At 43.7% G+C, this 27,347-nt stretch overlaps 1 protein-coding gene across 13 annotated transcripts in view; it reads left to right on the plus strand.

Annotated features, from left to right (window-relative positions):
• vps13c (vacuolar protein sorting 13 homolog C) overlaps nt 1–25,647 on the plus strand; it is a 229,896-nt gene extending 204,249 nt beyond the window's left edge. For 10 of the 13 annotated variants that reach the window (XM_071400438.1, XM_071400439.1, XM_071400441.1 and 7 more), the window contains 9 exons: nt 2,326–2,401; nt 2,773–2,936; nt 5,552–5,597; nt 8,908–9,031; nt 18,046–18,160; nt 20,902–20,993; nt 24,104–24,227; nt 24,380–24,463; nt 24,562–25,647. In XM_071400438.1, the coding sequence (XP_071256539.1) occupies nt 2,326–2,401; nt 2,773–2,936; nt 5,552–5,597; nt 8,908–9,031; nt 18,046–18,160; nt 20,902–20,993; nt 24,104–24,227; nt 24,380–24,463; nt 24,562–24,663 (927 nt within the window). In that variant the 3' untranslated portion in view covers nt 24,664–25,647. Of the gene's footprint in view, nt 1–2,325; nt 2,402–2,772; nt 2,937–5,551; nt 5,598–5,718; nt 5,963–8,907; nt 9,032–18,045; nt 18,161–18,608; nt 19,569–20,901; nt 20,994–24,074; nt 24,228–24,379; nt 24,464–24,561 lie in introns of those variants that run through there. The other 3 variants (XR_011674951.1, XM_071400445.1, XM_071400446.1) reach the window with 3 other exon arrangements.
• Nucleotides 25,648–27,347: the final 1,700 nt, after the last annotated feature.

Below are 27,347 nucleotides of genomic sequence, written 5' to 3' on the forward strand. Positions count from 1 at the left end.
TAGATGGTTAGGCCTGTAGTACAGGATATCTAGATGGTTAGGTCTGTAGTACAGGATATCTAGATGGTTAGGCCTGTAGTGAGGATATCTAGATGGTTAGGCCTGTAGTACAGGATATCTAGATGGTTAGGCCTGTAGTACAGGATATCTAGATGGTTAGGCCTGTAGTACAGGATATCTAGATGGTTAGGCCTGTAGTACAGGATATCTAGATGGTTAGGTCTGTAGTACAGGATATCTAGATGGTTAGGTCTGTAGTACAGGATATATAGATGGTTAGGTCTGTAGTACAGGATATCTAGATGGTTAGGCCTGTAGTGAGGATATCTAGATGGGTAGGCCTGTAGTACAGGATATCTAGATGGTTAGGTCTGTAGTACAGGATATCTAGATGGTTAGGCCTGTAGTGAGGATATCTAGATGGTTAGGTCTGTAGTACAGGATATCTAGATGGTTAGGTCTGTAGTACAGGATATCTAGATGGTTAGGTCTGTAGTGAGGATATCTAGATGGTTAGGTCTGTAGTGAGGATATCTAGATGGTTAGGTCTGTAGTGAGGATATCTAGATGGTTAGGTCTGTAGTACAGGATATCTAGATGGTTAGGTCTGTAGTACAGGATATCTAGATGGTTAGGTCTGTAGTGAGGATATATAGATGGTTAGGTCTGTAGTACAGGATATCTAGATGGTTAGGCCTGTAGTGAGGATATCTAGATGGTTAGGTCTGTAGTGAGGATATCTAGATGGTTAGGCCTGTAGTGAGGATATCTAGATGGTTAGGTCTGTAGTGAGGATATCTAGATGGTTAGGTCTGTAGTGAGGATATCTAGATGGTTAGGTCTGTAGTACAGGATATCTAGATGGTTAGGTCTGTAGTACAGGATATCTAGATGGTTAGGCCTGTAGTACAGGATATCTAGATGGTTAGGTCTGTAGTACAGGATATCTAGATGGTTAGGCCTGTAGTGAGGATATCTAGATGGTTAGGTCTGTAGTACAGGATATCTAGATGGTTAGGTCTGTAGTACAGGATATCTAGATGGTTAGGTCTGTAGTGAGGATATCTAGATGGTTAGGTCTGTAGTGAGGATATCTAGATGGTTAGGTCTGTAGTGAGGATATCTAGATGGTTAGGTCTGTAGTACAGGATATCTAGATGGTTAGGTCTGTAGTACAGGATATCTAGATGGTTAGGTCTGTAGTGAGGATATATAGATGGTTAGGTCTGTAGTACAGGATATCTAGATGGTTAGGTCTGTAGTGAGGATATCTAGATGGTTAGGCCTGTAGTGAGGATATCTAGATGGTTAGGTCTGTAGTGAGGATATCTAGATGGTTAGGTCTGTAGTGAGGATATCTAGATGGTTAGGTCTGTAGTGAGGATATCTAGATGGTTAGGTCTGTAGTACAGGATATCTAGATGGTTAGGTCTGTAGTACAGGATATCTAGATGGTTAGGTCTGTAGTGAGGATATCTAGATGGTTAGGTCTGTAGTACAGGATATCTAGATGGTTAGGTCTGTAGTGAGGATATCTAGATGGTTAGGTCTGTAGTACAGGATATCTAGATGGTTAGGTCTGTAGTACAGGATATCTAGATGGTTAGGTCTGTAGTACAGGATATCTAGATGGTTAGGTCTGTAGTACAGGATATCTAGATGGTTAGGTCTGTAGTACAGGATATCTAGATGGTTAGGCCTGTAGTGAGGATATCTAGATGGTTAGGTCTGTAGTGAGGATATCTAGATGGTTAGGTCTGTAGTGAGGATATCTAGATGGTTAGGCCTGTAGTGAGGATATCTAGATGGTTAGGTCTGTAGTGAGGATATCTAGATGGTTAGGTCTGTAGTGAGGATATCTAGATGGTTAGGTCTGTAGTGAGGATATCTAGATGGTTAGGCCTGTAGTGAGGATATCTAGATGGTTAGGCCTGTAGTGAGGATATCTAGATGGTTAGGTCTGTAGTACAGGATATCTAGATGGTTAGGCCTGTAGTGAGGATATCTAGATGGTTAGGCCTGTAGTGAGGATATCTAGATGGTTAGGTCTGTAGTACAGGATATCTAGATGGTTAGGCCTGTAGTGAGGATATCTAGATGGTTAGGTCTGTAGTACAGGATATCTAGATGGTTAGGCCTGTAGTGAGGATATCTAGATGGTTAGGCCTGTAGTGAGGATATCTAGATGGTTAGGCCTGTAGTACAGGATATCTAGATGGTTAGGTCTGTAGTGAGGATATCTAGATGGTTAGGTCTGTAGTGAGGATATATAGATGGTTAGGCCTGTAGTGACTCCTGACAGTCCTTGGTGGTGTTGTGTCGTAGGGAGCTGTTCAGGGACCTGAGGAGTTTGCTGAGGGATTCGTGATCGGAGTACGCAGTCTACTGGGTCACACTGTCGGTAAGTGTGTGTGTGTGTGTGTGTGTGTGTGTGTGTGTGTGTGTGTGTGTGTGTGTGTGTGTGTGTGTGTGTGTGTGTGTGTGTGTGTGTGTGTGTGTGTGTGTACTCTTGTGTGTTTACCACAGGAGGTTGGTGGCACCTTAATTAGGGAGGATGGGCTCGTGGTAATGACTGGAGCGGAATCAGTGGAACGGTACCAAATCCATCTAACTCGAGGTTTCCATGTGTTTGATGGCGTTCCATTCGCTCCGTTCTGGACGTCATTATGAGCCGTCCTCCCCTCAGCAGCCCCCGCTGATGTGTACAAATATGTGTACGTCTACAGTGAGTTTTGTGTATCTCTGAATGTCTTCTCTCTCCTCCCCCACTAGGTGGCGCTGCGGGCATGGTGTCTCGTATTACAGGGTCAGTGGGTAAAGGACTGGCTGCCATCACCATGGATAAAGAGTACCAGCAAAAAAGACGAGAGGAGATGAACAGACCCCCTAAAGACTTTGGAGAGAGTCTGGCCAAGGGAGGAATGGGCTTCTTTAAGGTACCACTGTAGTACTATCATCTAATAACATATTGTCTTTAAGGTACCACTGTAGTACTATCGTCTAATAACAGACTGTCTTTAAGGTACCACTGTAGTACTATCGTCTAATAACAGACTGTCTTTAAGGTACCACTGTAGTACTATCATCTAATAACAGACTGTCTTTAAGGTACCACTGTAGTCATCTAATAACAGACTGTCTTTAAGGTACCACTGTAGTACTATCATCTAATAACAGACTGTCTTTAAGGTACCACTGTAGTCATCTAATAACAGACTGTCTTTAAGGTACCACTGTAGTACTATCATCTAATAACAGACTGTCTTTAAGGTACCACTGTAGTACTATCATCTAATAACAGACTGTCTTTAAGGTACCACTGTAGTCATCTAATAACAGACTGTCTTTAAGGTACCACTGTAGTCATCTAATAACAGACTGTCTTTAAGGTACCACTGTAGTACTATCATCTAATAACAGACTGTCTTTAAGGTACCACTGTAGTCATCTAATAACATACTGTCTTTAAGGTACCACTGTAGTCATCTAATAACAGACTGTCTTTAAGGTACCACTGTAGTACTATCATCTAATAACAGACTGTCTTTAAGGTACCACTGTAGTCATCTAATAACAGACTGTCTTTAAGGTACCACTGTAGTCATCTAATAACAGACTGTCTTTAAGGTACCACTGTAGTGCTATCATCTAATAACAGACTGTCTTTAAGGTACCACTGTAGTCATCTAATAACAGACTGTCTTTAAGGTACCACTGTAGTACTATCATCTAATAACAGACTGTCTTTATGGTACCACTGTAGTACTATCGTCTAATAACAGACTGTCTTTATGGTACCACTGTAGTACTATCGTCTAATAACAGACTGTCTTTAAGGTACCACTGTAGTCATCTAATAACTGACTGTCTTTAAGGTACCACTGTAGTACTATCGTCTAATAACATACTGTCTTTAAGGTACCACTGTAGTCATCTAATAACAGACTGTCTTTAAGGTAGTACTCTGATCATTTAATAAGACACTTAATCCAGAGACCCTTAGTGAACCACTCAATTCCGATTTAAAGTAATTCATATAGAAAATATACGAGGAGAATTGGGATTTCAGTTTACTTCCTAAACCGACTGAATTAACTTGGACTTGACCACAACGCTGCAGGGAACACATGTTCGTTTTGTATGTCGCCCGTGTGGGAAAACACACCCTCCAACTGTGGGGGTCGAAAGCACATGTTCCAATATTGTCCTTGGTGATGAGTCAGGGGAGTTTTAAGGCCCTGTGTTGAATATTAAACTGATGATTCAACAACACATGACATGAGCAGCATCCTAAATGGCACCCCTATTCCCTATGTAGTGCACTACTTTCGACCAGGGCCCTATAGGGCTATATAGGAACTAGGGGGCCATTTTGGGAAGCATCCGTGTGGTTGCCTACAGCACGACCTTGACATTATAGTACAGGAGGTCATTACACTGCATGATGTGCATTTTAATGTATATTGCATTTTGCAGGCGTGGGGTTTAAATCAATAGATTTAACATTACAGATAGAACATGGGGGGGGGGGGACTGCTCATGTAATTCTACCTATTGGTTCAGGACCTAAAGTAGTGTAATCTACCTCTATTGGTTCAGGACCTAAAGTAGTGTCATCTACCTCTATTGATTCAGGACCTAAAGTAGTGTCATCTACCTGTTGATTCAGGACCTAAAGTAGTGTCATCTACCTGTTGATTCAGGACCTAAAGTAGTGTCATCTACCTCTATTGGTTCAGGACCTAAAGTAGTGTCATCTACCTCTATTGGTTCAGGACCTAAAGTAGTGTCATCTACCTGTTGATTCAGGACCTAAAGTAGTGTCATCTACCTCTATTGGTTCAGGACCTAAAGTAGTGTCATCTACCTCTATTGGTTCAGGACCTAAAGTAGTGTCATCTACCTGTTGATTCAGGACCTAAAGTAGTGTCATCTACCTCTATTGATTCAGGACCTAAAGTAGTGTCATCTACCTGTTGATTCAGGACCTAAAGTAGTGTCATCGTCACTTGTCTTCTGTCCTGGGTCCTCCTTTAGCAGTCATGGTAAGGCCAAGTCATGATAAAGTCATGATAAGGCCAAGCTTTTCAAAACACAACAAATGAACCCTCTTCATTCAGGACAATAATGTTAAATGTAATTTCCTCCCGAACAGAGTGGTTTTCAAGAGGTTGTTCTTTCCTGTTATTCTTGAATAGACCTTTGTGTTGGATACAATGGAGCCCTGATGGTCCTCTCTCTCTCTCTCTCTCTCTCTCTGTCTCTGTCTCTCTCTCTCTGTCTCTCTCTCTCTCTGTCTCTGTCTCTCTCTCTGTCTCTGTCTCTCTCTCTCTCTGTCTCTGTGTCTCTCTCTCTGTCTCTCTCTGTCTCTCTCTCTCTCGCTCTCTCCCCCCTCTCTCTTTGTCTCTCTCTCTGTCTCTCTCTGTCGCTCTCTCTCTCTCTGTCTCTCTCCCTGTCTCTCTCTCTCTCTCTCTCCTCTCTCTCTCTGTCTCTGTCTCTCTCTCCTCTCTCTCTCTCTCTCTCCTCTTTCTCTCTCTTTCTCTCTCTGTAGGGGGTCGTTGGTGGGGTAACAGGCATCGTCACCAAACCTGTAGAAGGTATGTTTATTCACAACGCTCTGACCTGTCGCTGAACTCTTCTTCCGTTCACTGGAGAGAAAACAACATGTCTCTCATCACACATAAATGTTCAATAGATATTTCCTTTCCAATTTTGTAGGAAACAGAAGTTTGGCTCAACTCTTCAAAGATTTGGAGAATATATAGAATGTACACCGAGTGTACAAAACATTATGAACACCTGCTCTTTCCGTGACATAGACTGACCTGGTGAATCCAGGTGAAAGACATGATCCCTTATTGATGTCATTTGTTAAATCCACTTCAATCAGTGTAGATGAAAGGGGAGGAGACCGATTTTGAATAAATATCTTCAAGCCTCGAAACAATTGAGACATGAGTTGTGTATGTGTGTCATTCAGAGTGTGAATGGGCAAGAATGGGGTATGGTAGTAGGTGCCAGGCGCACCGGTTTGTGTCAAGAACTGCAACGCTGCTGGGTTTTTGACGCTCAACAGTTTCCTGTGTGTATCAAGAATGGTCCACCACCCAATGGACATCCAGCCAACTTGACACAACTGTGGGAGGCATTGGAGTCAACATGGACCAGCATCCCTGTGGAGTCAACATGGGCCAGCATCCCTGTGGAGTCAACATGGACCAGCATCCCTGTGGAGTCAACATGGACCAGCATCCCTGTGGAGTCAACATGGACCAGCATCCCTGTGGAGTCAACATGGGCCAGCATCCCTGTGGAGTCAACATGGGCCAGCATCCCTGTGGAGTCAACATGGACCAGCATCCCTGTGGAGTCAACATGGGCCAGCATCCCTGTGGAGTCAACATGGGCCAGCATCCCTGTGGAGTCAACATGGACCAGCATCCCTGTGGAGTCAACATGGGCCAGCATCCCTGTGGAGTCAACATGGGCCAGCATCCCTGTGGAGTCAACATGGGCCAGCATCCCTGTGGAGTCAACATGGACCAGCATCCCTGTGGAGTCAACATGGGCCAGCATCCCTGTGGAGTCAACATGGGCCAGCATCCCTGTGGAGTCAACATGGGCCAGCATCCCTGTGGAGTCAACATGGGCCAGCATCCCTGTGGAGTCAACATGGGCCAGCATCCCTGTGGAGTCAACATGGGTCAGCATCCCTGTGGAGTCAACATGGGCCAGCATCCCTGTGGAGTCAACATGGGCCAGCATCCCTGTGGAGTCAACATGGGCCAGCATCCCTGTGGAGTCAACATGGGCCAGCATCCCTGTGGAGTCAACATGGGCCAGCATCCCTGTGGAGTCAACATGGGCCAGCATCCCTGTGGAGTCAACATGGGCCAGCATCCCTGTGGAGTCAACATGGGCCAGCATCCCTGTGGAGTCAACATGGGCCAGCATCCCTGTGGAGTCAACATGGGCCAGCATCCCTGTGGAGTCAACATGGGCCAGCATCCCTGTGGAGTCAACATGGGCCAGCATCCTTGTGGAGTCAACATGGGCCAGCATCCCTGTGGAGTCAACATGGGCCAGCATCCCTGTGGAGTCAACATGGACCAGCATCCCTGTGGAGTCAACATGGGCCAGCATCCCTGTGGAGTCAACATGGGCCAGCATCCCTGTGGAGTCAACATGGACCAGCATCCCTGTGGAGTCAACATGGACCAGCATCCCTGTGGAGTCAACATGGGCCCTGTGGAGTCAACATGGGCCCTGTGGAGTCAACATGGGCCAGCATCCCTGTGGAGTCAACATGGGCCAGCATCCCTGTGGAGTCAACATGGACCAGCATCCCTGTGGAGTCAACATGGGCCAGCATCCCTGTGGAGTCAACATGGGCCCTGTGGAGTCAACATGGACCCTGTGGAGTCAACATGGGCCAGCATCCCTGTGGAGTCAACATTGGCCAGCATCCCTGTGGAGTCAACATGGACCAGCATCCCTGTGGAGTCAACATGGGCCAGCATCCCTGTGGAGTCAACATGGGCCAGCATCCCTGTGGAGTCAACATGGGCCAGCATCCCTGTGGAGTCAACATGGACCAGCATCCCTGTGGAGTCAACATGGGCCAGCATCCCTGTGGAGTCAACATGGACCAGCATCCCTGTGGAGTCAACATGGACCAGCATCCCTGTGGAACGCTTTCTACACCTTGTAGATTAGATTTGAGTTAAGATCTCAAATAGCCGTCGCCAACGGTGACAGCTGGTCTTACTGGGGTCCGACACATAACGAAAAATACATTACAGACAGGAGACTTTACAATTTCCATACAGTGCATTCTGGAAATGTATTCAGACCCATTGACTTTTTCCACATTTTGTTACGTTACAGACTTGTTCTAAAATGGATTAAATGTATTTTTTCTCGCCCTCGTCAATCAACACACATAATGACGTCACAATACCACATAATGACATCACAATACCACATAATGACATCACAATACCACATAATGACATCACAATACCACATAATGACATCACAATACCACATAATGACAAAGCAACAACAGGTTGTTAGAAATTTTTGCAAATGTTTGCTCCTCAGACCAACAAATATTTTTAATATCATCCACATAAGAGTCACAGCAAAATATTTTGTATGATCTCTTATACACTATTTTAGGCCCAACTTTTGGAACTTTATCTTTCCTTGAATATATATTACTATTATATATAATATATAATATAATATATATAATATATATAATATATAATATATATATATATAATATATATAATATAATATATATAATATATTACTATATATTACTATATACTACTATTACTATACCACTATATTGTGATCACTGCATCCAATGGGTACGGATACAGCTTTCGAACACAGGTCTATGGTTTTAGTAAAAATGTGATCAATACATGTGGATGATCTTGTTCCTGTAGTGTTTGTAAACACCCTGGTAGGTTGATTAATAACCCGAACCAGATTACAGGCACCGATTACAGTGAGAAGCTTCCTCTTGAGCAGACAGCTTGATGAAAACCAGTCAATATTCAGGTCCTCAAGAAAGTAGACCTCTCTGTTTACATCACACACACTATCAAGCATTTCACACATATTATTTAGCTACTGACTGTTAGCACTTGGTGGCCTCTAGCAGCCACAACACTTCAATAACACTTGACATAAGATCTTCTCTAAGCATTACGGAGGGGGTTGTAAATCAGTATTAGGAAGGTGTACTTAATGTTTTGATCACTCTGCGTATGTTGGACATGTCATTACTATATTTCCAGTGTAGGTGGCTTTGTGTGTTAACCTTTTCGAAACCAGAGGTCTAACTCTTGTTTTATTCTCTGTCTCTCTATCGCCCCCCCCCCCCCCCCTCAGGGGCCAAGAAGGAGGGCGCGGCAGGGTTCTTCAAGGGCATAGGGAAGGGTCTGGTGGGGGTGGTGGCCAGGCCGACAGGGGGCATCGTAGACATGGCCTCCAGCACCTTCCACGGCATACAGAGGTTAGTAGAGACGAATACAGGACACAACAGAGGTTAGTAGAGACAAATACACTACACTACAGAGGTAGTAGAGAGACACAGGACACTACAGAGGTTAGTAGAGAGACACAGGACACTACAGAGGTTAGTAGAGACAAATACAGGACACTACAGAGGTTAGTAGAGACAAATACAGGACACTACAGAGGTTAGTAGAGACAAATACAGGACACTACAGAGGTTAGTAGAGACAAATACAGGACACTACAGAGGTTAGAAGAGAGACACAGGACACTACAGAGGTAGTAGAGAGACACAGGACACTACAGAGGTTAGTAGAGAGACACAGGACACTACAGAGGTTAGTAGAGAGACACAGGACACTATAGAGGTTAGTAGAGAGACACAGGACACTACAGAGGTTAGTAGAGAGACACAGGACACTACAGAGGTAGTAGAGAGACACAGGACACTACAGAGGTTAGTAGAGAGACACAGGACACTACAGAGGTTAGTAGAGAGACACAGGACACTATAGAGGTTAGTAGAGAGACACAGGACACTACAGAGGTTAGTAGAGAGACACAGGACACTACAGAGGTTAGTAGAGAGACACAGGACACTACAGAGGTTAGTAGAGACAAATACAGGACACTACAGAGGTTAGTAGAGACAAATACAGGACACTACAGAGGTTAGTAGAGACAAATACAGGACACTACAGAGGTTAGTAGAGACAAATACAGGACACTACAGAGGTTAGAAGAGAGACACAGGACACTACAGAGGTAGTAGAGAGACACAGGACACTACAGAGGTTAGTAGAGAGACACAGGACACTACAGAGGTTAGAAGAGAGACACAGGACACTACAGAGGTAGTAGAGAGACACAGGACACTACAGAGGTTAGTAGAGAGACACAGGACACTACAGAGGTTAGTAGAGAGACACAGGACACTACAGAGGTTAGTAGAGAGACACAGGACACTACAGAGGTTAGTAGAGAGACACAGGACACTACAGAGGTTAGTAGAGAGACACAGGACACTACAGAGGTTAGTAGAGAGACACAGGACACTACAGAGGTTAGAAGAGAGACACAGGACACTACAGAGGTAGTAGAGAGACACAGGACACTACAGAGGTTAGTAGAGAGACACAGGACACTACAGAGGTTAGAAGAGAGACACAGGACACTACAGAGGTAGTAGAGAGACACAGGACACTACAGAGGTTAGTAGAGAGACACAGGACACTACAGAGGTTAGTAGAGAGACACGGGACACTACAGAGGTAGTAGAGAGACACAGGACACTATAGAGGTTAGTAGAGAGACACAGGACACTACAGAGGTTAGTAGAGAGACACAGGACACTACAGAGGTTAGTAGAGAGACACAGGACACTACAGAGGTTAGTAGAGAGACACAGGACACTACAGAGGTTAGAAGAGAGACACAGGACACTACAGAGGTAGTAGAGAGACACAGGACACTACAGAGGTTAGAAGAGAGACACAGGACACTACAGAGGTTAGTAGAGAGACACGGGACACTACAGAGGTTAGTAGAGAGACACAGGACACTACAGAGGTTAGTAGAGAGACACAGGACACTACAGAGGTTAGTAGAGAGACACAGGACACTACAGAGGTAGTAGAGAGACACAGGACACTACAGAGGTTAGAAGAGAGACACAGGACACTACAGAGGTTAGTAGAGAGACACAGGACACTACAGAGGTTAGAAGAGAGACACAGGACACTACAGAGGTTAGTAGAGAGACACAGGACACTACAGAGGTTAGAAGAGAGACACAGGACACTACAGAGGTAGTAGAGAGACACAGGACACTACAGAGGTTAGTAGAGAGACACAGGACACTACAGAGGTTAGTAGAGAGACACAGGACACTACAGAGGTTAGTAGAGAGACACAGGACACTACAGAGGTAGTAGAGAGACACAGGACACTACAGAGGTTAGTAGAGAGACACAGGACACTACAGAGGTTAGTAGAGAGACACAGGACACTACAGAGGTTAGAAGAGAGACACAGGACACTACAGAGGTTAGTAGAGAGACACAGGACACTACAGAGGTTAGAAGAGAGACACAGGACACTACAGAGGTAGTAGAGAGACACAGGACACTACAGAGGTTAGTAGAGAGACACAGGACACTACAGAGGTAGTAGAGAGACACAGGACACTACAGAGGTAGTAGAGAGACACAGGACACTACAGAGGTTAGTAGAGAGACACAGGACACTACAGAGGTAGTAGAGAGACACAGGACACTACAGAGGTAGTAGAGAGACACAGGACACTACAGAGGTTAGTAGAGAGACACGGGACACTACAGAGGTTAGAAGAGAGACACAGGACACTACAGAGGTTAGTAGAGAGACACGGGACACTACAGAGGTTAGTAGAGAGACACAGGACACTACAGAGGTTAGAAGAGAGACACAGGACACTACAGAGGTTAGTAGAGAGACACAGGACACTACAGAGGTTAGTAGAGAGACACGGGACACTACAGCTGTTAGTAGAGAGACACGGGACACTACAGAGGTTAGTAGAGAGACACGGGACACTACAGAGGTTAGTAGAGAGACACAGGACACTACAGAGGTTAGTAGAGAGACACAGGACACTACAGAGGTTAGTAGAGAGACACGGGACACTACAGAGGTTAGTAGAGAGACACAGGACACTACAGAGGTTAGTAGAGAGACACAGGACACTACAGAGGTTAGTAGAGAGACACAGGACACTACAGAGGTTAGTAGAGAGACACAGGACACTACAGAGGTTAGTAGAGAGACACTACAGAGGTTAGTAGAGAGACACGGGACACTACAGAGGTTAGTAGAGAGACACAGGACACTACAGAGGTTAGTAGAGACGAATACAGGACACTACGGAGGTTAGTAGAGAGACACAGGACACTACAGAGGTTAGTAGAGAGACACAGGACACTACAGAGGTTAGTAGAGAGACACGGGACACCACAGAGGTTAGTAGAGAGACACAGGACACTACAGAGGTAGTAGAGAGACACAGGACACTACAGAGGTTAGTAGAGAGACACAGGACACTACAGAGGTTAGTAGAGAGACACAGGACACTACAGAGGTTAGTAGAGAGACACAGGACACTACAGAGGTTAGTAGAGAGACACAGGACACTACAGAGGTTAGTAGAGAGACATAGGACACTACAGAGGTAGTAGAGAGACACAGGACACTACGGAGGTTAGTAGAGAGACACGGGACACTACAGAGGTTAGTAGAGAGACACAGGACACTACAGAGGTTAGTAGAGAGACACAGGACACTACAGAGGTAGTAGAGAGACACAGGACACTACGGAGGTTAGTAGAGAGACACAGGACACTACAGAGGTTAGTAGAGAGACACGGGACACTACAGAGGTTAGTAGAGAGACACAGGACACTACAGAGGTTAGTAGAGAGACACAGGACACTACAGAGGTTAGTAGAGAGACACAGGACACTACAGAGGTAGTAGAGAGACACAGGACACTACAGAGGTAGTAGAGAGACACAGGACACTACAGAGGTAGTAGAGAGACACGGGACACTACAGAGGTTAGAAGAGAGACACAGGACACTACAGAGGTTAGAAGAGAGACACAGGACACTACAGAGGTTAGTAGAGAGACACAGGACACTACAGAGGTTAGTAGAGAGACACGGGACACTACAGAGGTAGTAGAGAGACACAGGACACTACAGAGGTTAGTAGAGAGACACGGGACACTACAGAGGTTAGTAGAGAGACACAGGACACTACAGAGGTTATTAGAGAGACACAGGACACTACAGAGGTTAGTAGAGAGACACAGGACACTACAGAGGTTAGTAGAGAGACACAGGACACTACAGAGGTTAGTAGAGAGACACAGGACACTACAGAGGTTAGTAGAGAGACACAGGACACTACAGAGGTTAGAAGAGAGACACAGGACACTACAGAGGTTAGTAGAGAGACACAGGACACTACAGAGGTTAGTAGAGAGACACAGGACACTATAGAGGTTAGTAGAGAGACACAGGACACTACAGAGGTTAGTAGAGAGACACAGGACACTACAGAGGTTAGTAGAGAGACACAGGACACTATAGAGGTTAGTAGAGAGACACAGGACACTACAGAGGTAGTAGAGAGACACGGGACACTACAGAGGTTAGTAGAGAGACACGGGACACTACAGAGGTTAGTAGAGAGACACAGGACACTACAGAGGTAGTAGAGAGACACGGGACACTACAGAGGTTAGTAGAGAGACACGGGATACTACAGAGGTTAGTAGAGACGGGACACTACAGAGGTTATTGTGATTTTATTTGGAATGCTTTGTTTAATGTGGTATTGTGTAACGTTATGTTTCTCTCTGTCTGCCAGTCATAACCATGTTTCTCTCTGTCTGCCAGTCATAACCATGTTTGTCTCTGTCTGCCGGTCATAACCATGTTTCTCTCTGTCTGCCAGTCATAACCATGTTTCTCTCTGTCTGCCAGTCATAACCATGTTTCTCTGTCTGCCAGTCATAACCATGTTTCTCTCTGTCTGCCAGTCATAACCATGTTTCTCTCTGTCTGCCAGTCATAACCATGTTTCTCTCTGTCTGCCAGTCATAACCATGTTTGTCTCTGTCTGCCGGTCATAACCATGTTTCTCTCTGTCTGCCAGTCATAACCATGTTTCTCTCTGTCTGCCAGTCATAACCATGTTTGTCTCTGTCTGCCAGTCATAACCATGTTTGTCTGTCTGCCAGTCATAACCATGTTTGTCTCTGTCTGCCAGTCATAACCATGTTTGTCTCTGTCTGCCAGTCATAACCATGTTTGTCTCTGTCTGCCAGTCATAACCATGTTTCTCTCTGTCTGCCAGTCATAACCATGTTTCTCTCTGTCTGCCAGTCATAACCATGTTTCTCTCTGTCTGCCAGTCATAACCATGTTTGTCTCTGTCTGCCAGTCATAACCATGTTTCTCTCTGTCTGCCGGTCATAACCATGTTTCTCTCTGTCTGCCAGTCATAACCATGTTTGTCTCTCTGTCTGCCAGTCATAACCATGTTTCTCTCTGTCTGCCGGTCATAACCATGTTTGGTGCTTTATGTTCTGTACATTATAATTCTGTGAGCTGACTAATTTTGTTAACTGTTCTGTTGTCATTTTGTTTTCTCATAAGTTAATTCCTTGGAGATGTTGTTTTGGTCTTTCTGTTGAGTGAGTATTTGGTGAGATGTGGGAAAGCTGGGGTTTGGCACTCTGGGGGAGGGGTTTGTGACTCTAGGGGAGGGGTTTGGGACTATAGGGGAGGGGGTTGGGACTATGGGAGGGGTTTGGGACTCTAGGGGAGGGGTTTGGGACTATGGGAGGGGTTTAGGACTATGGGAGGGGTTTGGGACTATGGGAGGGGTTTGGGACTATATGGGAGGGGTTTGGGACTCTGGGAGGGGTTTGGGACTATGGGAGGGGTTTGGGACTCTAGGGGAGGGGTTTGGGACTCTAGGGGAGGGGTTTGGGACTGGGGGAGGGGTTTGTGACTCTAGGGGAGGGGTTTGTGACTCTAGGGGAGGGGTTTGGGACTATAGGGGAGGGGTTTGGGACTATAGGGGAGGGGTTTGGGACTATAGGGGAGGGGTTTGGGACTATAGGGGAGGGGTTTGGGACTATAGGGGAGGGGTTTGGGACTCTGGGAGGGGTTTGGGACTCTGGGAGGGGTTTGGGACTATAGGGGAGGGGTTTGTCTGGCATGGAGGGTTAGTTGTCTTTCTCATAGATCAGATTGTCTGTCAGAGAGGTAAGTGACTGCATGGTGTTAAAGTAGTTATTATGCTATTATAACATGCTGTTTCAAAGGAAATGATTGGTTAACGCTCAACATTTAACCCCCCCCCCCCATTGTTGTTAACACTGCTTCTGACCTGACTCCTCCCCCTGCTCCATGCTGCAGCATCGTGAGGTCCGACAGACTAAATCCCTGAGGACTGAACAGCCTGGGAGAGAGCAACACTAGATACTGTAAAGCTCTTAAAGATTAGAGCTGGCAGAGAGCAAGACTAGATTGTTACCGTAAAGCTCTTAAAGATTAGAGCTGGGAGAGAGAGCAAGACTAGATTGTTACCGTAAAGCTCTTAAAGATTAGAGCTTGGAGAGAGCAAGACTAGATTGTTACCGTAAAGCTCTTAAAGATCAGAGCTGGCAGAGAGCAAGACTAGATTGTTACCGTAAAGCTCTTAAAGATTAGAGCTGGGAGAGAGAGCAAGACTAGATTGTTACCGTAAAGCTCTTAAAGATTAGAGCTGGGAGAGAGAGCAAGACTAGATTGTTACCGTAAAGCTCTTAAAGATTAGAGCTGGCAGAGAGCAAGACTAGATTGTTACCGTAAAGCTCTTAAAGATTAGAGCTGGGAGAGAGCAAGACTAGATTGTTACCGTAAAGCTCTTAAAGATTAGAGCTGGCAGAGAGCAAGACTAGATTGTTACCGTAAAGCTCTTAAAGATTAGAGCTGGGAGAGAGCAAGACTAGATTGTTACCGTAAAGCTCTTAAAGATTGGAGCTGGCAGAGAGCAAGACTAGATTGTTACTGTAAAGCTCTTAAAGATCAGAGCTGGCAGAGAGCAACACTAGATTGTTACCGTAAAGCTCTTAAAGATTAGAGCTGGGAGAGAGCAAGACTAGATTGTTACCGTAAAGCTCTTAAAGATTAGAGCTGGCAGAGAGCAAGACTAGATTGTTACCGTAAAGCTCTTAAAGATTAGAGCTGGGAGAGAGAGCAAGACTAGATTGTTACCGTAAAGCTCTTAAAGATTAGAGCTGGCAGAGAGCAAGACTAGATTGTTACCGTAAAAGACTAGATTGTTACCGTAAAGCTCTTAAAGATTAGAGCTGGCAGAGAGCAAGACTAGATTGTTACCGTAAAGCTCTTAAAGATTAGAGCTGGGAGAGAGAGCAAGACTAGATTGTTACCGTAAAGCTCTTAAAGATTAGAGCTGGGAGAGAGAGCAAGACTAGATTGTTACCGTAAAGCTCTTAAAGATTAGAGCTGGCAGAGAGCAAGACTAGATTGTTACCGTAAAGCTCTTAAAGATTAGAGCTGGGAGAGAGCAAGACTAGATTGTTACCGTAAAGCTCTTAAAGATTAGAGCTGGCAGAGAGCAAGACTAGATTGTTACCGTAAAGCTCTTAAAGATTAGATCTGGGAGAGAGCAAGACTAGATTGTTACCGTAAAGCTCTTAAAGATTGGAGCTGGCAGAGAGCAAGACTAGATTGTTACTGTAAAGCTCTTAAAGATCAGAGCTGGCAGAGAGCAACACTAGATTGTTACCGTAAAGCTCTTAAAGATTAGAGCTGGGAGAGAGCAAGGCTAGATTGTTACCGTAAAGCTCTTAAAGATTAGAGCTGGCAGAGAGCAAGACTAGATTGTTACCGTAAAGCTCTTAAAGATCAGAGCTGCTGTTCTCAGCAGGTCGTTCTGTAACTCAGTAACTCGACATCACATTGGTTTCCAAACTGCAGTTAGACAAACAGACACACACAGACTCTTCCTTTGTCAGATCCGCTAATAGAAGTTACGCTCAAGCCCCTCCTCCCACCTGTTCTCTCCTTTGGGATTGGCCGACTGCACGAGCGCACGACCACTGCCATGCAAAGATTGGCGGTTTGGCAACGTTTTTTGTTGCAAAAAAAACAAACAAAAAAACAACATAATATCCACATAATGTCAGGAACCCAAGATGTATTGGCCCCGGGGGCTCCAGGTCTGTGATAGACTGATGGCCCCGGGGGCTCCAGGTCTGTGGTAGACTGATGGCCCCGGGGGCTCCAGGTCTGTGGTAGACTGATGGCCCCGGGGGCTCCAGGTCTGTGGTAGACTGATGGCCCCGGGGGCTCCAGGTCTGATAGACTGATGGCTCCGGGGGCTCCAGGTCTGATAGACTGATGGCCCCGGGGGCTCCAGGTCTGTGGTAGACTGATGGCCCCGGGGGCTCCAGGTCTGTGGTAGACTGTGGCCCCGGGGGCTCCAGGTCTGTGATAGACTGATGGCCCCGGGGGCTCCAGGTCTGTGATAGACTGATGTAATGCATTGCAGAGTGGAATGGCGTTTTGGGGGAAATGTGCTGGCATGTAGCTGGGTAATTTACATTGTTGATACGGAGCTGAAATGGCTTCGCCAACAGCGCTCTGACTGGAGGACACAGCCAAGGAGACCATTCAGTCTCTACTGCAACTTTAACCCCCCCCCCCCCCACACAGCTTTCTCATAACCTCCCGTCCTCCCCCCTCTCACCTCTCAGGTATCTAATGTTGAGCCAAAACATTCCTAATTCCCCAGTGGTTCTGAGATGCCAAAACACAGACCCCCCCCCCCCCCCCCCCACCACCACAGCTTTCTCAGAACCCCCCCCCCCCCCCTCTCCATCACATAGTATTTCTGTCCATTCACCACGTCATTCATTATCCTTCACAAAAGCATATTAATCACTTAATTAATTCCTGATAACCTGATGAAATTATTGTTCCATGCTTTCACACTAGAGATAACGAAAGGTGAGATACTGGAACACACACACACACACACGTGCGTGAGCGTACGTGCACGCATCCATACTCATGCACCGGTCGCCAACCCCCTTTGGGCTGAACGGTTTATAAGTTAGTGATTTCTTTCAGAAGCAGGATCCTGCTAGTGGTGATTGTTTCGCTGTAATGTTGTCCTACTCTGTTACTGTGTCTGGCTCATTTCCTACTCTGTTACTGTGTCTGGCTCATTTCCTACTCTGTTACTGTGTCGGGCTCATTTCCTACTCTGTTACTGTGTCTGGCTCATTGGTAAGACATCGCATAGCAGTTTTGTTATGAGTTTGGGTCCGAAAGCAAACTAGTTCTTGATTCATGAAACCCTTCTGGATGGTGGGGTTGCGATTGGCTCTGTGAGATCTCTGACGGTGCGTTCTGATTGGCTCTGTGAGATCTGACGGCGCGTTGTGATTGGCAGGGTGGCAGAGTCGACAGAGGAAGTGACCAAGCTGAGGCCGGTCAGACTGATCCGAGAGGACGGAATCATCCGACCTTACGACCAGGAGGACGCCAAGGGTTACGACCTATTCCAGGTTAGCAACCCACCTTAGAAGAACACTAAAACACCCATGGCTGGAGGTAGACTTGTCCAGGTTGGAGAAAAGGAGGCCATATAACAACTAGTGCTTTTTCCTTTTTCAATTTCTGCACTTTTCTATTCTAAATTATATATTTTTTAAAATGTTCCTTATAAAGTGTCTTACATGTCCGTAACAACGACTGAGTCAATCTGAAAGTGTAATCTTGAAATCAATGAGTTTAATCTTTTATCTTTACAGAAATGAAACATTCATGTCTTTCTCTTTGACACCGCTGGCCGTGAAGTGTCGGTCTTTCTTTTCCACTTCTAATTTCCTCCCCTGTCCTTTTGTGTGTTTCTCTCTCCTCTCTCTCTCTCTTTCTCTCTCTCCTCTCGCTCTCGCTCTCGCTCTCGCTCTCTCTCTCTCTCTCTCTCTCTCTCTCGCTCTCTCCTTCATGCAGCATGACGAGGAATAGAAGGGGTTGAGGTTGATTATGTGTGTTCTCTACATGATGTAATTCAATTGCCAGTAATCAATGGACAATTATCTTAATTCTATCAACGGCCAGTTGATGTGGAGTTAAAAATGTCTTGATCGTTGAAATGTTGACGCACACATAGGTGAAGCTCTATATCTGTGTCAGGGTTCAAACTCCTTTCTATATCTGGTTTGTAAATGTGTTGCTGATTTCATGACTCTTAATGCAGGTTTCTTGGCTGAACACTGAATAGTTTTGCCAAAAGGGGAAAACATCTCCGTCCTCAGTCTTGTTTTTAAATCAGGTTTCTTCTATTACTTTTACCAAATAAAATCTTTTTTTGCAATTTTATTTCTTATTTACCAGAATTAGGAAATGAAACGATTTAGCATGCTATATAATATATGCAGATGATTTTCGTCCAGCCTTTATAAACTACCCTATATAACAAAACAAAAAAATGATTGAAAATAATATTTTACTAAAGAAATGTAGTCATTTTGTTTTTTTGGGACTAGTAACGACACTTCAGCAGAAGTTTGCAATATTTTTATAAAAGGTTCATAGCGTCACCTTGGAAACCACTGCTTTCGTATCTGTATATACAGTATTGCACTCATAATGATATATTGATGCTATACTCTTACGTTAGTTTGTGTATGAGTTACTATAAGCGTATGCTAAATGATTTAGAAACTGGGTTATTGTTCAAAGAAGCAAATTAATGTTATATTTGATAGATACTTTGTCATTTATTTTCCAACATATTCAACATAACTCCCTAGTTAGTCTGACTGCCTTAAACTATGTTAATGTATGCTAATGCGACGGGTAAATGGTTTATTTCTATTGGTCAATACGTTCACTATGTTCTATTGTGTGTGTGTGTGTGATGTCACTTTCAACCTGAAATCTAATAAAACTATATAAACATTCACTTAATTACATGTGGAAAATCCATTGCAATGATTTGCTGGTTTACGGTAATAAAGTTTGCTTAGAAAAGGGAAGTTTAGCTACAACATAATCGTGTTATTATTAGATTACAAATGAAGATATAATCTGTGTTCGAATAGTCATACTAACCCCACTAACTGTATTATTTGTGACTGAATTGAGTATATAGTATGCTCGTTGGTCGTAGTATGGATATAGTTAGTATGACAAAAGTTCCCGGAAGTCGTACTAAATTCGCCAAAATACGAAGTGTACATGCACTGTACACTATATCCGTGCTTTTAGGACCCATAATGCAATTCTTCAGAAAATGGGCGTGGCTTCACAACGTTTTCAGATTTGAAGAAAATGGCAGGAAAATATCGAGCCGAGGAGAGCAGAGACAAATTCATTGCTTTAACTAATTAGAACAAATGTTAAGAAAATGTTGAGCAATTTAATAAAGTAATGACTTTTCAAATAAGTTACGTTACGTTGGCTGACAATTTGTTAGCTACGCTGTCCTTACGAACCGCATAGCATTACTGCAGTATGTACCGGCATGTTAGCTAGTTACCTAACGTTAGTTGGCTACCAATACATCTGCTAACTAACTAACTACCCAACGTTTATTGACTTGACTATTCACATCACTCTTAGCTAAGTGGTTTAGTCGTTGTGCATTTCAATAAGACATTGTTAACTCTGGCTATCTATTCCCGATTTCTCGCGCAGAATAACTGATGAATTTACAAAACGCTCAACACCCGTTGAATACGGCCGGTGTCAATAAACGTCAGCAAAAAAGATAAATTAAATTGTTACCAGGAGCACAGTTAGTCACCAAGTCTCTGGATAACATGAAAACAGCCTAACCGGCTCTGCTAGGACGAGTATAATGGTCAGAGTGAGGTGTTCTCTAAGTAGCTAGCCGACGTTAGCCAGTTAGCTTGGGTGCTTGATTGCCGTTGAACGCTCGGATCAACCTCGTGTGCACTCTGAACGCTCTCAATTTTACAAACGGACAATCTGTCCACGCTCTGGATTTGACGAAGGCCCAGAGTGCACCATGGCACTCCAGATTTTTTAAATTTACAAACACACCCCCGAAATCGTAAAAATGTTTAGCTAGTCATTTGTTATGCTAACAAGCTAGCAAGAGGTTGCATAGCAACAGCATCAACTTCCGGGAAACGATACCGTTCAGTTTACAGTATACTAAAGCGAACTAGTAGTATATACTCATTTTTATGTATGTAGTATACAGTAAGTTAGTAATGGGTATTCGAACACAGCTAATGTATTTGTATGTTTCCACACATGGACACTGCTCCTTCAGAGGTCAGAGATCAAGCAGCTGGAAGGAGAGATCTTCAGACAACACTGTTTGTACCCTGGACACAGGAAGACCAACGTTATAGTGACCAACAGGTACATTGTGGAAGACTTCAGTTCAACTTGACTCGTGCCTCAGGGTAGACATTTTGTGTTTGTATATTGGGGATACTGGTTTGAGAAGGCACTTTACCTGAAAAGGTCTTTAACTAATTGTGCATTTAAAGGAAAGTATTCAGACCCCTTGACTTTTTTCCACATTTGTGTTACTTTACAGCCTTATTCTAAAATGGATTTAAATAAATACAAATTATCATTAATATAAACACAATACCCCATAATGACAAATTGAAAACAAGTTTAGACATTTTTGCAAATTTATTACAAATAAAAAATATAAATACCTTTATTTACATAAGTATTCAGACCCTTTGCTATGAGACTCGAAATTTGAGCTCAGGTTCATCGTTTCCATTGATCATCCTTGAGATGTTTCTACAACTTGATTGGACTCCACCTGTGGTAAATGAAATTGATTGGACATGATTTGGAAAGGCACACACCTCAAATCGGGTCCAATCAATTTAATTTACCACAGGTGGCCTCCAATGAAGTTGTAGAAACAGCTCAAGGATGATCAATGGAAACAGGATGAACCTGAGCTCAATTTCGAGTCTCATAGCAAAGGGTCTGAATATTTAGGTAAATAGGGTATTTCAGTTTTTAATTTGTAATACATTAGTGTAACAGTATAACTTTAGTACGTCCCCTCGCCCCGACACGGGCGCGAACCAGGGACCCTCTGCACACATCAACAACAGTCACCCACGAAGCATCGTTACCCATCGCTCCACAAAAGCCGCGGCTCTTGCAGAGCAAGGGGAAACCCTACATCTAGGTTTCAGAGCAAGTGACGTAACTGATTGAAACGCTAGTAGCGCGTACCCGCTAACTAGCTAGCCATTTCACATCCGTTACACTCACCCCCCTTTCAACCTCCTCCTTTTCCGCATCAACCAGTGATCCGGGTCAACAGCATCAATGTAACAGTATAACTTTAGTACGTCGCCCCGACACGGGCGCGAACCAGGAACCCTCTGCACACATCAATAACAGTCACCCACGAAGCATCGTTACCCATCGCTCCACAAAAGCCGCGGCTCTTGCAGAGCAAGGGGAAACCCTACATCTAGGTTTCAGAGCAAGTGACGTAACTGATTGAAACGCTAGTAGCGCGTACCCGCTAACTAGCTAGCCATTTCACATCCGTTACATTAGCAACATTTTGTAAAAAGCTTTTTTCGCTTTGTCATTGGGTATTGTGTTTAGATTGATGAGGGAAAAAATGCATTTAATCCATTTTAGAATCAGGCTGTAACGTAACAAAATGTGGGAAAAAGGGAAAGGGGTCTGAATACTTTCTGAATGCACTGCGTGTATACCTACAGTACCGGTAAAAAGTTTGGACACACCTACTCATTCCAGGGTTTTTCTTTATTTTTACAATTTTCTACATTGCAGAATATTAGTGAAGACATCAAAACTGTGAAATAACACATATGGAATCATGTAGTAACCAAAAAAGTGTTAAACAAATCAAAATATATTTGAGATTATTCAAAATAGCCACCCTTTGCCTTGATGACAGGTTTGCACACGCTTGGCATTCTCTCAACCAGCTTCACCAGGAATGCTTTTCCAACAGTCTCACAGGAGTTCCCACTTATGCTGAGCACTTGTTGGCTGCTTTTCCTTCACTCTGGGGTCTAACTCATCCCAAACCATCTCAATTGGGTTGAGGTCGGGTGATTGTGGAGGCCAGGTCATCTGATGCAGCACTCCATCACTCTCCTTCTTGGTCAAATAGCCCTTACACAGACTGGAAGTGTGTTGGGTCATTGTCCTGTTGAGAAACAAATGATAGTCCCACTAAGCACAAGCCAGATGGGATGGCGTATCGCTGCAGAATGCTGTGGTAGCCATGCTGGTTAAGTGTGCCTTCAATTCTAAATAAATCACTGACAGTGTCACCAGAGGAGTACCCCCACACCATCACACCTCCTCCTCCATGCTTCAGGGTGGGAACCACACATGCAGAGATAATCCGTTCACCTACTCTGCGTCTCACGAAGACATGGCGGTTGGAACCAAAAATCTCAAATTTGGACTCATCAGACCTAAGGACAGATTTCCACCAGTCTAATGTCCATTGCTTGTGTTTCTTGGCCCAAGCAAGTCTCTTCTTCTTATTGGTGTCCTTTAGTAGTGGTTTCCTTGCAGCAATTCGACCATGAAGGCCTGATTCACGCAGTCTCCTCTGATCAGGTGATGTTGAGATGTGTGTGTTTCTTGAACTCTGTTAAGCATTTATTTGGGTTGCAATCTGAGGTGCAGTTAACTTTAATGAACTTGTCCTCTGCAGCAGAGGTAACTCTGGGTCTTCCTTTCCTGTGGCGGTCCTCATGAGAGCCAGGTTCATCATAGCGTTTGATGGTTTTTGCGACTGCACTTGAAGAAACTGTCAAAGTTCTTGAAATGTTCCGTATTGACTGAGCTTTATGTCTTAAAGTAATGATGGACTGTCGTTTCTCTTTGCTTATTTGAGCTGTTCTTGCCATAATATGAACTTGGTATTTTACCAAATAAGACTATCTTCTGTTTAACACGCATACTTTGTCACAACACAACTGATTGGCTCAAACGCATTAAGAAGGAAAGAAATTCCACAAATGTACTTTTAACAAGGCACACCTGATAATTGAAACGCATTCCAGGTGACTACCTCATGATGCTGGTTGAGAGAATGCCAAGAGTGTGCAAAGCTGTCATCAAGGCAGAGGGTGGCTACTTTGAAGAATCTCAAATATATTTAGATTTAACACTTTTTTGGTTACTACATGATTCCATATGTGTTATTTCATAGTTTTGATGTCTTCACTAAAATTCTACAATGAAATAGTAAAAAATGTACTAGAATGAGTAGGTGTCTCCAAACTTTTGACTGGTATGGTATGTAGATAGATACTACTATATAGAGTATATCTACAGTATCTATATATTCATTAAACAATCCTGCATTTATTGTGTATGAATTAACGTTACTGTCGATGAAGTACAATTATTGTAATATTGAGGTTGTCATGTATTTTTTTCCCGTTATCACGTCCTAACTTGTAGGCCCCGCGACATCTCCTCTTTTCCTACAGGAGAGTGATGTGTGTGAAGGAGGTGGATTTTGTGGGACACTTCAACAAAGAGTGGGAGTGTCTGTTTGAGCATTTCTCCAGGCCTCCGTACGTGGAAGGAGGGGACCTGATGATCTACTGCAAGGTCTGGCTTCAGACATTTTTACCTGACGCATTAAATAGCATCCTTAGGTCCAGTCAGAACCTATTTCAAATTCACTCACTCACTCACTTACTTACTTGCATCCTTATCTCCTTAAGTATTGTAATGGACTGAATATCTTTGTCTGACGGCAGGAACAGAACAAGTTTACGTTCCAAAAGAGAGATGGACAGGAACCCATGAGAGTGCTGCACCTCAAGTACCCTGCAACCGCACAGGTCCCAATAATACACCTTTTTGTGTGTGTGTGTGTGTGTGTGTGTGTGTGTGTGTGTGTTGGACCCACAGTACCTAACAGCCCCTCCTCCTCCTGTAGAAACTGTGTGAGGCCATAGAGCAGGCGCAGTCGGCCCAGAGGCAGCATCGGATGGTGAAGCAGAAATCACAGCGCTTTCTCAAACCGGGAGACAAGTGTTGATGTCGTCACCGACCAGAACGATGTCACCGCTGCTCAGAACGATGTCACCGCTGCTCAGAATGAAGTCCTGATTACCCAGAATGATGTCACCACCACCCAGAATGTCACCACTGATCAGCCGGTACACTGTTCCTGCTACTGCTACTGCCCAGCCCAACACACCGCTACAGTACTGCCCAACACACTGCTACAGTACTGCCCGGCCCAACACACATTTGCACTAAATAAAAGCCATGCATTAGTGTTTACAGTCCTGTTTACTAATGAGTCACTGCTGCCTTATGGAGAATAAATTAAAATCTGATAATTTGACTGTTATGAAATAATTTTGATAATAGCTGCATCAATGATAGGAATGTTGTGCTTTTTGGTTTACACAATTCCCTCCAGAATCAATGTGGTTTTTGGTTTACACAATTCCCTCCAGAATCAATGACTCCAGAATCAATAAAAAAACATATATAGAAATGAGATGAAGGATCTATACAATGTGTTTTTTGTTTTGTCTTTGCTTTTCTTCGTCGTGTTTACAGATGTCTGATTTAAGGGGTCAATGAAAGTTTGTCTGACTGCTGTATACTAACAAGAGTTGATTTATATGGGCAATGGTATTGAAAAGTCAGTTATTCATTGTTTCTTGTTTGGAGGAAATATGCACTTAACTCTTTCAATTTTCCCTTTTGATTAACAATCATTTTACTGACATAGATTGATATTATCTTGAAATGGGGGGGGTTAATTTTGTAAAACTGTTTATGTAAAGTTTATGTAAAGTGATGTACTGTAGGCATCTACAGTATAGGCTGTGTTGACCAGTGAAGACTAATGACCAGTGTACTGAAAACTACGCGACATTACATTTCATATATGTTGCTGTCATCTATACAACCAACAATGTATGAGCATATTCTGCCCTAATCTATCCTGCTAACCTTGATGGACCAAATAAATACTCGAATACAAACATTAAATCTTTTAAATATACATTGTCTCTGTGCATATTTAGCTAATCTATAATAACGAGGAGGAAAGTCAACGACCTAGCTAATTGAGTTAGGTTATATCGTATGATACCAGGAGGAAACGACCTAGCTAATTGAGTTAGGTTATATCATATGATACCAGGAGGAGAGTCAACGACCTAGCTAATTGAGTTAGGTTATATCGTATGATACCAGGAGGAAAGTCAACGACCTAGCTAATTGAGTTAGGTTATATCATATGATACCAGGAGGAAAGTCAACGACCTAGCTAATTGAGTTAGGTTATATCATATGATACCAGGAGGTTATATCATATGATACCAGGAGGAGAGTCAACGATCTAGCTAATTGAGTTAGGTGATATCATATGATACCAGGAGGAAAGTCAACGACCTAGCTAATTGAGTTAGGTTATATCATATGATACCAGGAGGTTATATCATATGATACCAGGAGGAGAGTCAACGATCTAGCTAATTGAGTTAGGTGATATCATATGATACCAGGAGGAAAGTCAACGACCTAGCTAATTGAGTTAGGTTATATCGTATGATACCAGGAGGAAAGTCAACGACCTAGCTAATTGAGTTAGGTTATATCATATGATACCAGGAGGTTATATCATATGATACCAGGAGGAGAGTCAACGATCTAGCTAATTGAGTTAGGTTATATCGTATGATACCAGGAGGAGAGTCAACGACCTAGCTAATTGAGTGAGGTTATATCATATGATACCAGGAGGAGAGTCAACGACCTAGCTAATTGAGTTAGGTTATATCGTATGATACCAGGAGGAAAGTCAACGACCTAGCTAATTGAGTTAGGTTATATCATATGATACCAGGAGGAAACGACCTAGCTAATTGAGTTAGGTTATATCATATGATACCAGGAGGAGAGTCAACGACCTAGCTAATTGAGTTGGGTTATATCATATGATACCAGGAGGAGAGTCAACGACCTAGCTAATTGAGTTAGGTTATATCGTATGATACCAGGAGGTTATATCATATGATACCAGGAGGAAAGTCAACGACCTAGCTAATTGAGTTGGGTTATATCGTATGATACCAGGAGGAGAGTCAACGACCTAGCTAATTGAGTTGGGTTATATCATATGATACCAGGAGGAAACGACCTAGCTAATTGAGTTAGGTTATATCGTATGATACCAGGAGGAAAGTCAACGACCTGGCTAATTGAGTTAGGTTATATCATATGATACCAGGAGGAGAGTCAACGACCTGGCTAATTGAGTTGGGTTATATCATATGATACCAGGAGGAGAGTCAACGACCTAGCTAATTGAGTTGGGTTATATCATATGATACCAGGAGGAGAGTCAACGACCTAGCTAATTGAGTTAGGTTATATCATATGATACCAGAAGGAAAGACAACGACCTAGCTAATTGAGTTAGGTTATAGCATATGATACCAGGAGGAAAGTCAACGACCTAGCTAATTGAGTTAGGTTATATCGTATGATACCAGGAGGAGAGTCAACGACCTAGCTAATTGAGTTAGGTTATATCATATGATACCAGGAGGAGAGTCAACGACCTAGCTAATTGAGTTGGGTTATATCATATGATACCAGGAGGAGAGTCAGCGACCTAGCTAATTGAGTTAGGTTATATCATATGATACCAGAAGGAAAGACAACGACCTAGCTAATTGAGTTAGGTTATAGCATATG

Source organism: Salvelinus alpinus, chromosome 5 (genome assembly GCF_045679555.1).
Source record: "Salvelinus alpinus chromosome 5, SLU_Salpinus.1, whole genome shotgun sequence".
Classification (NCBI taxonomy): domain Eukaryota; kingdom Metazoa; phylum Chordata; class Actinopteri; order Salmoniformes; family Salmonidae; genus Salvelinus; species Salvelinus alpinus.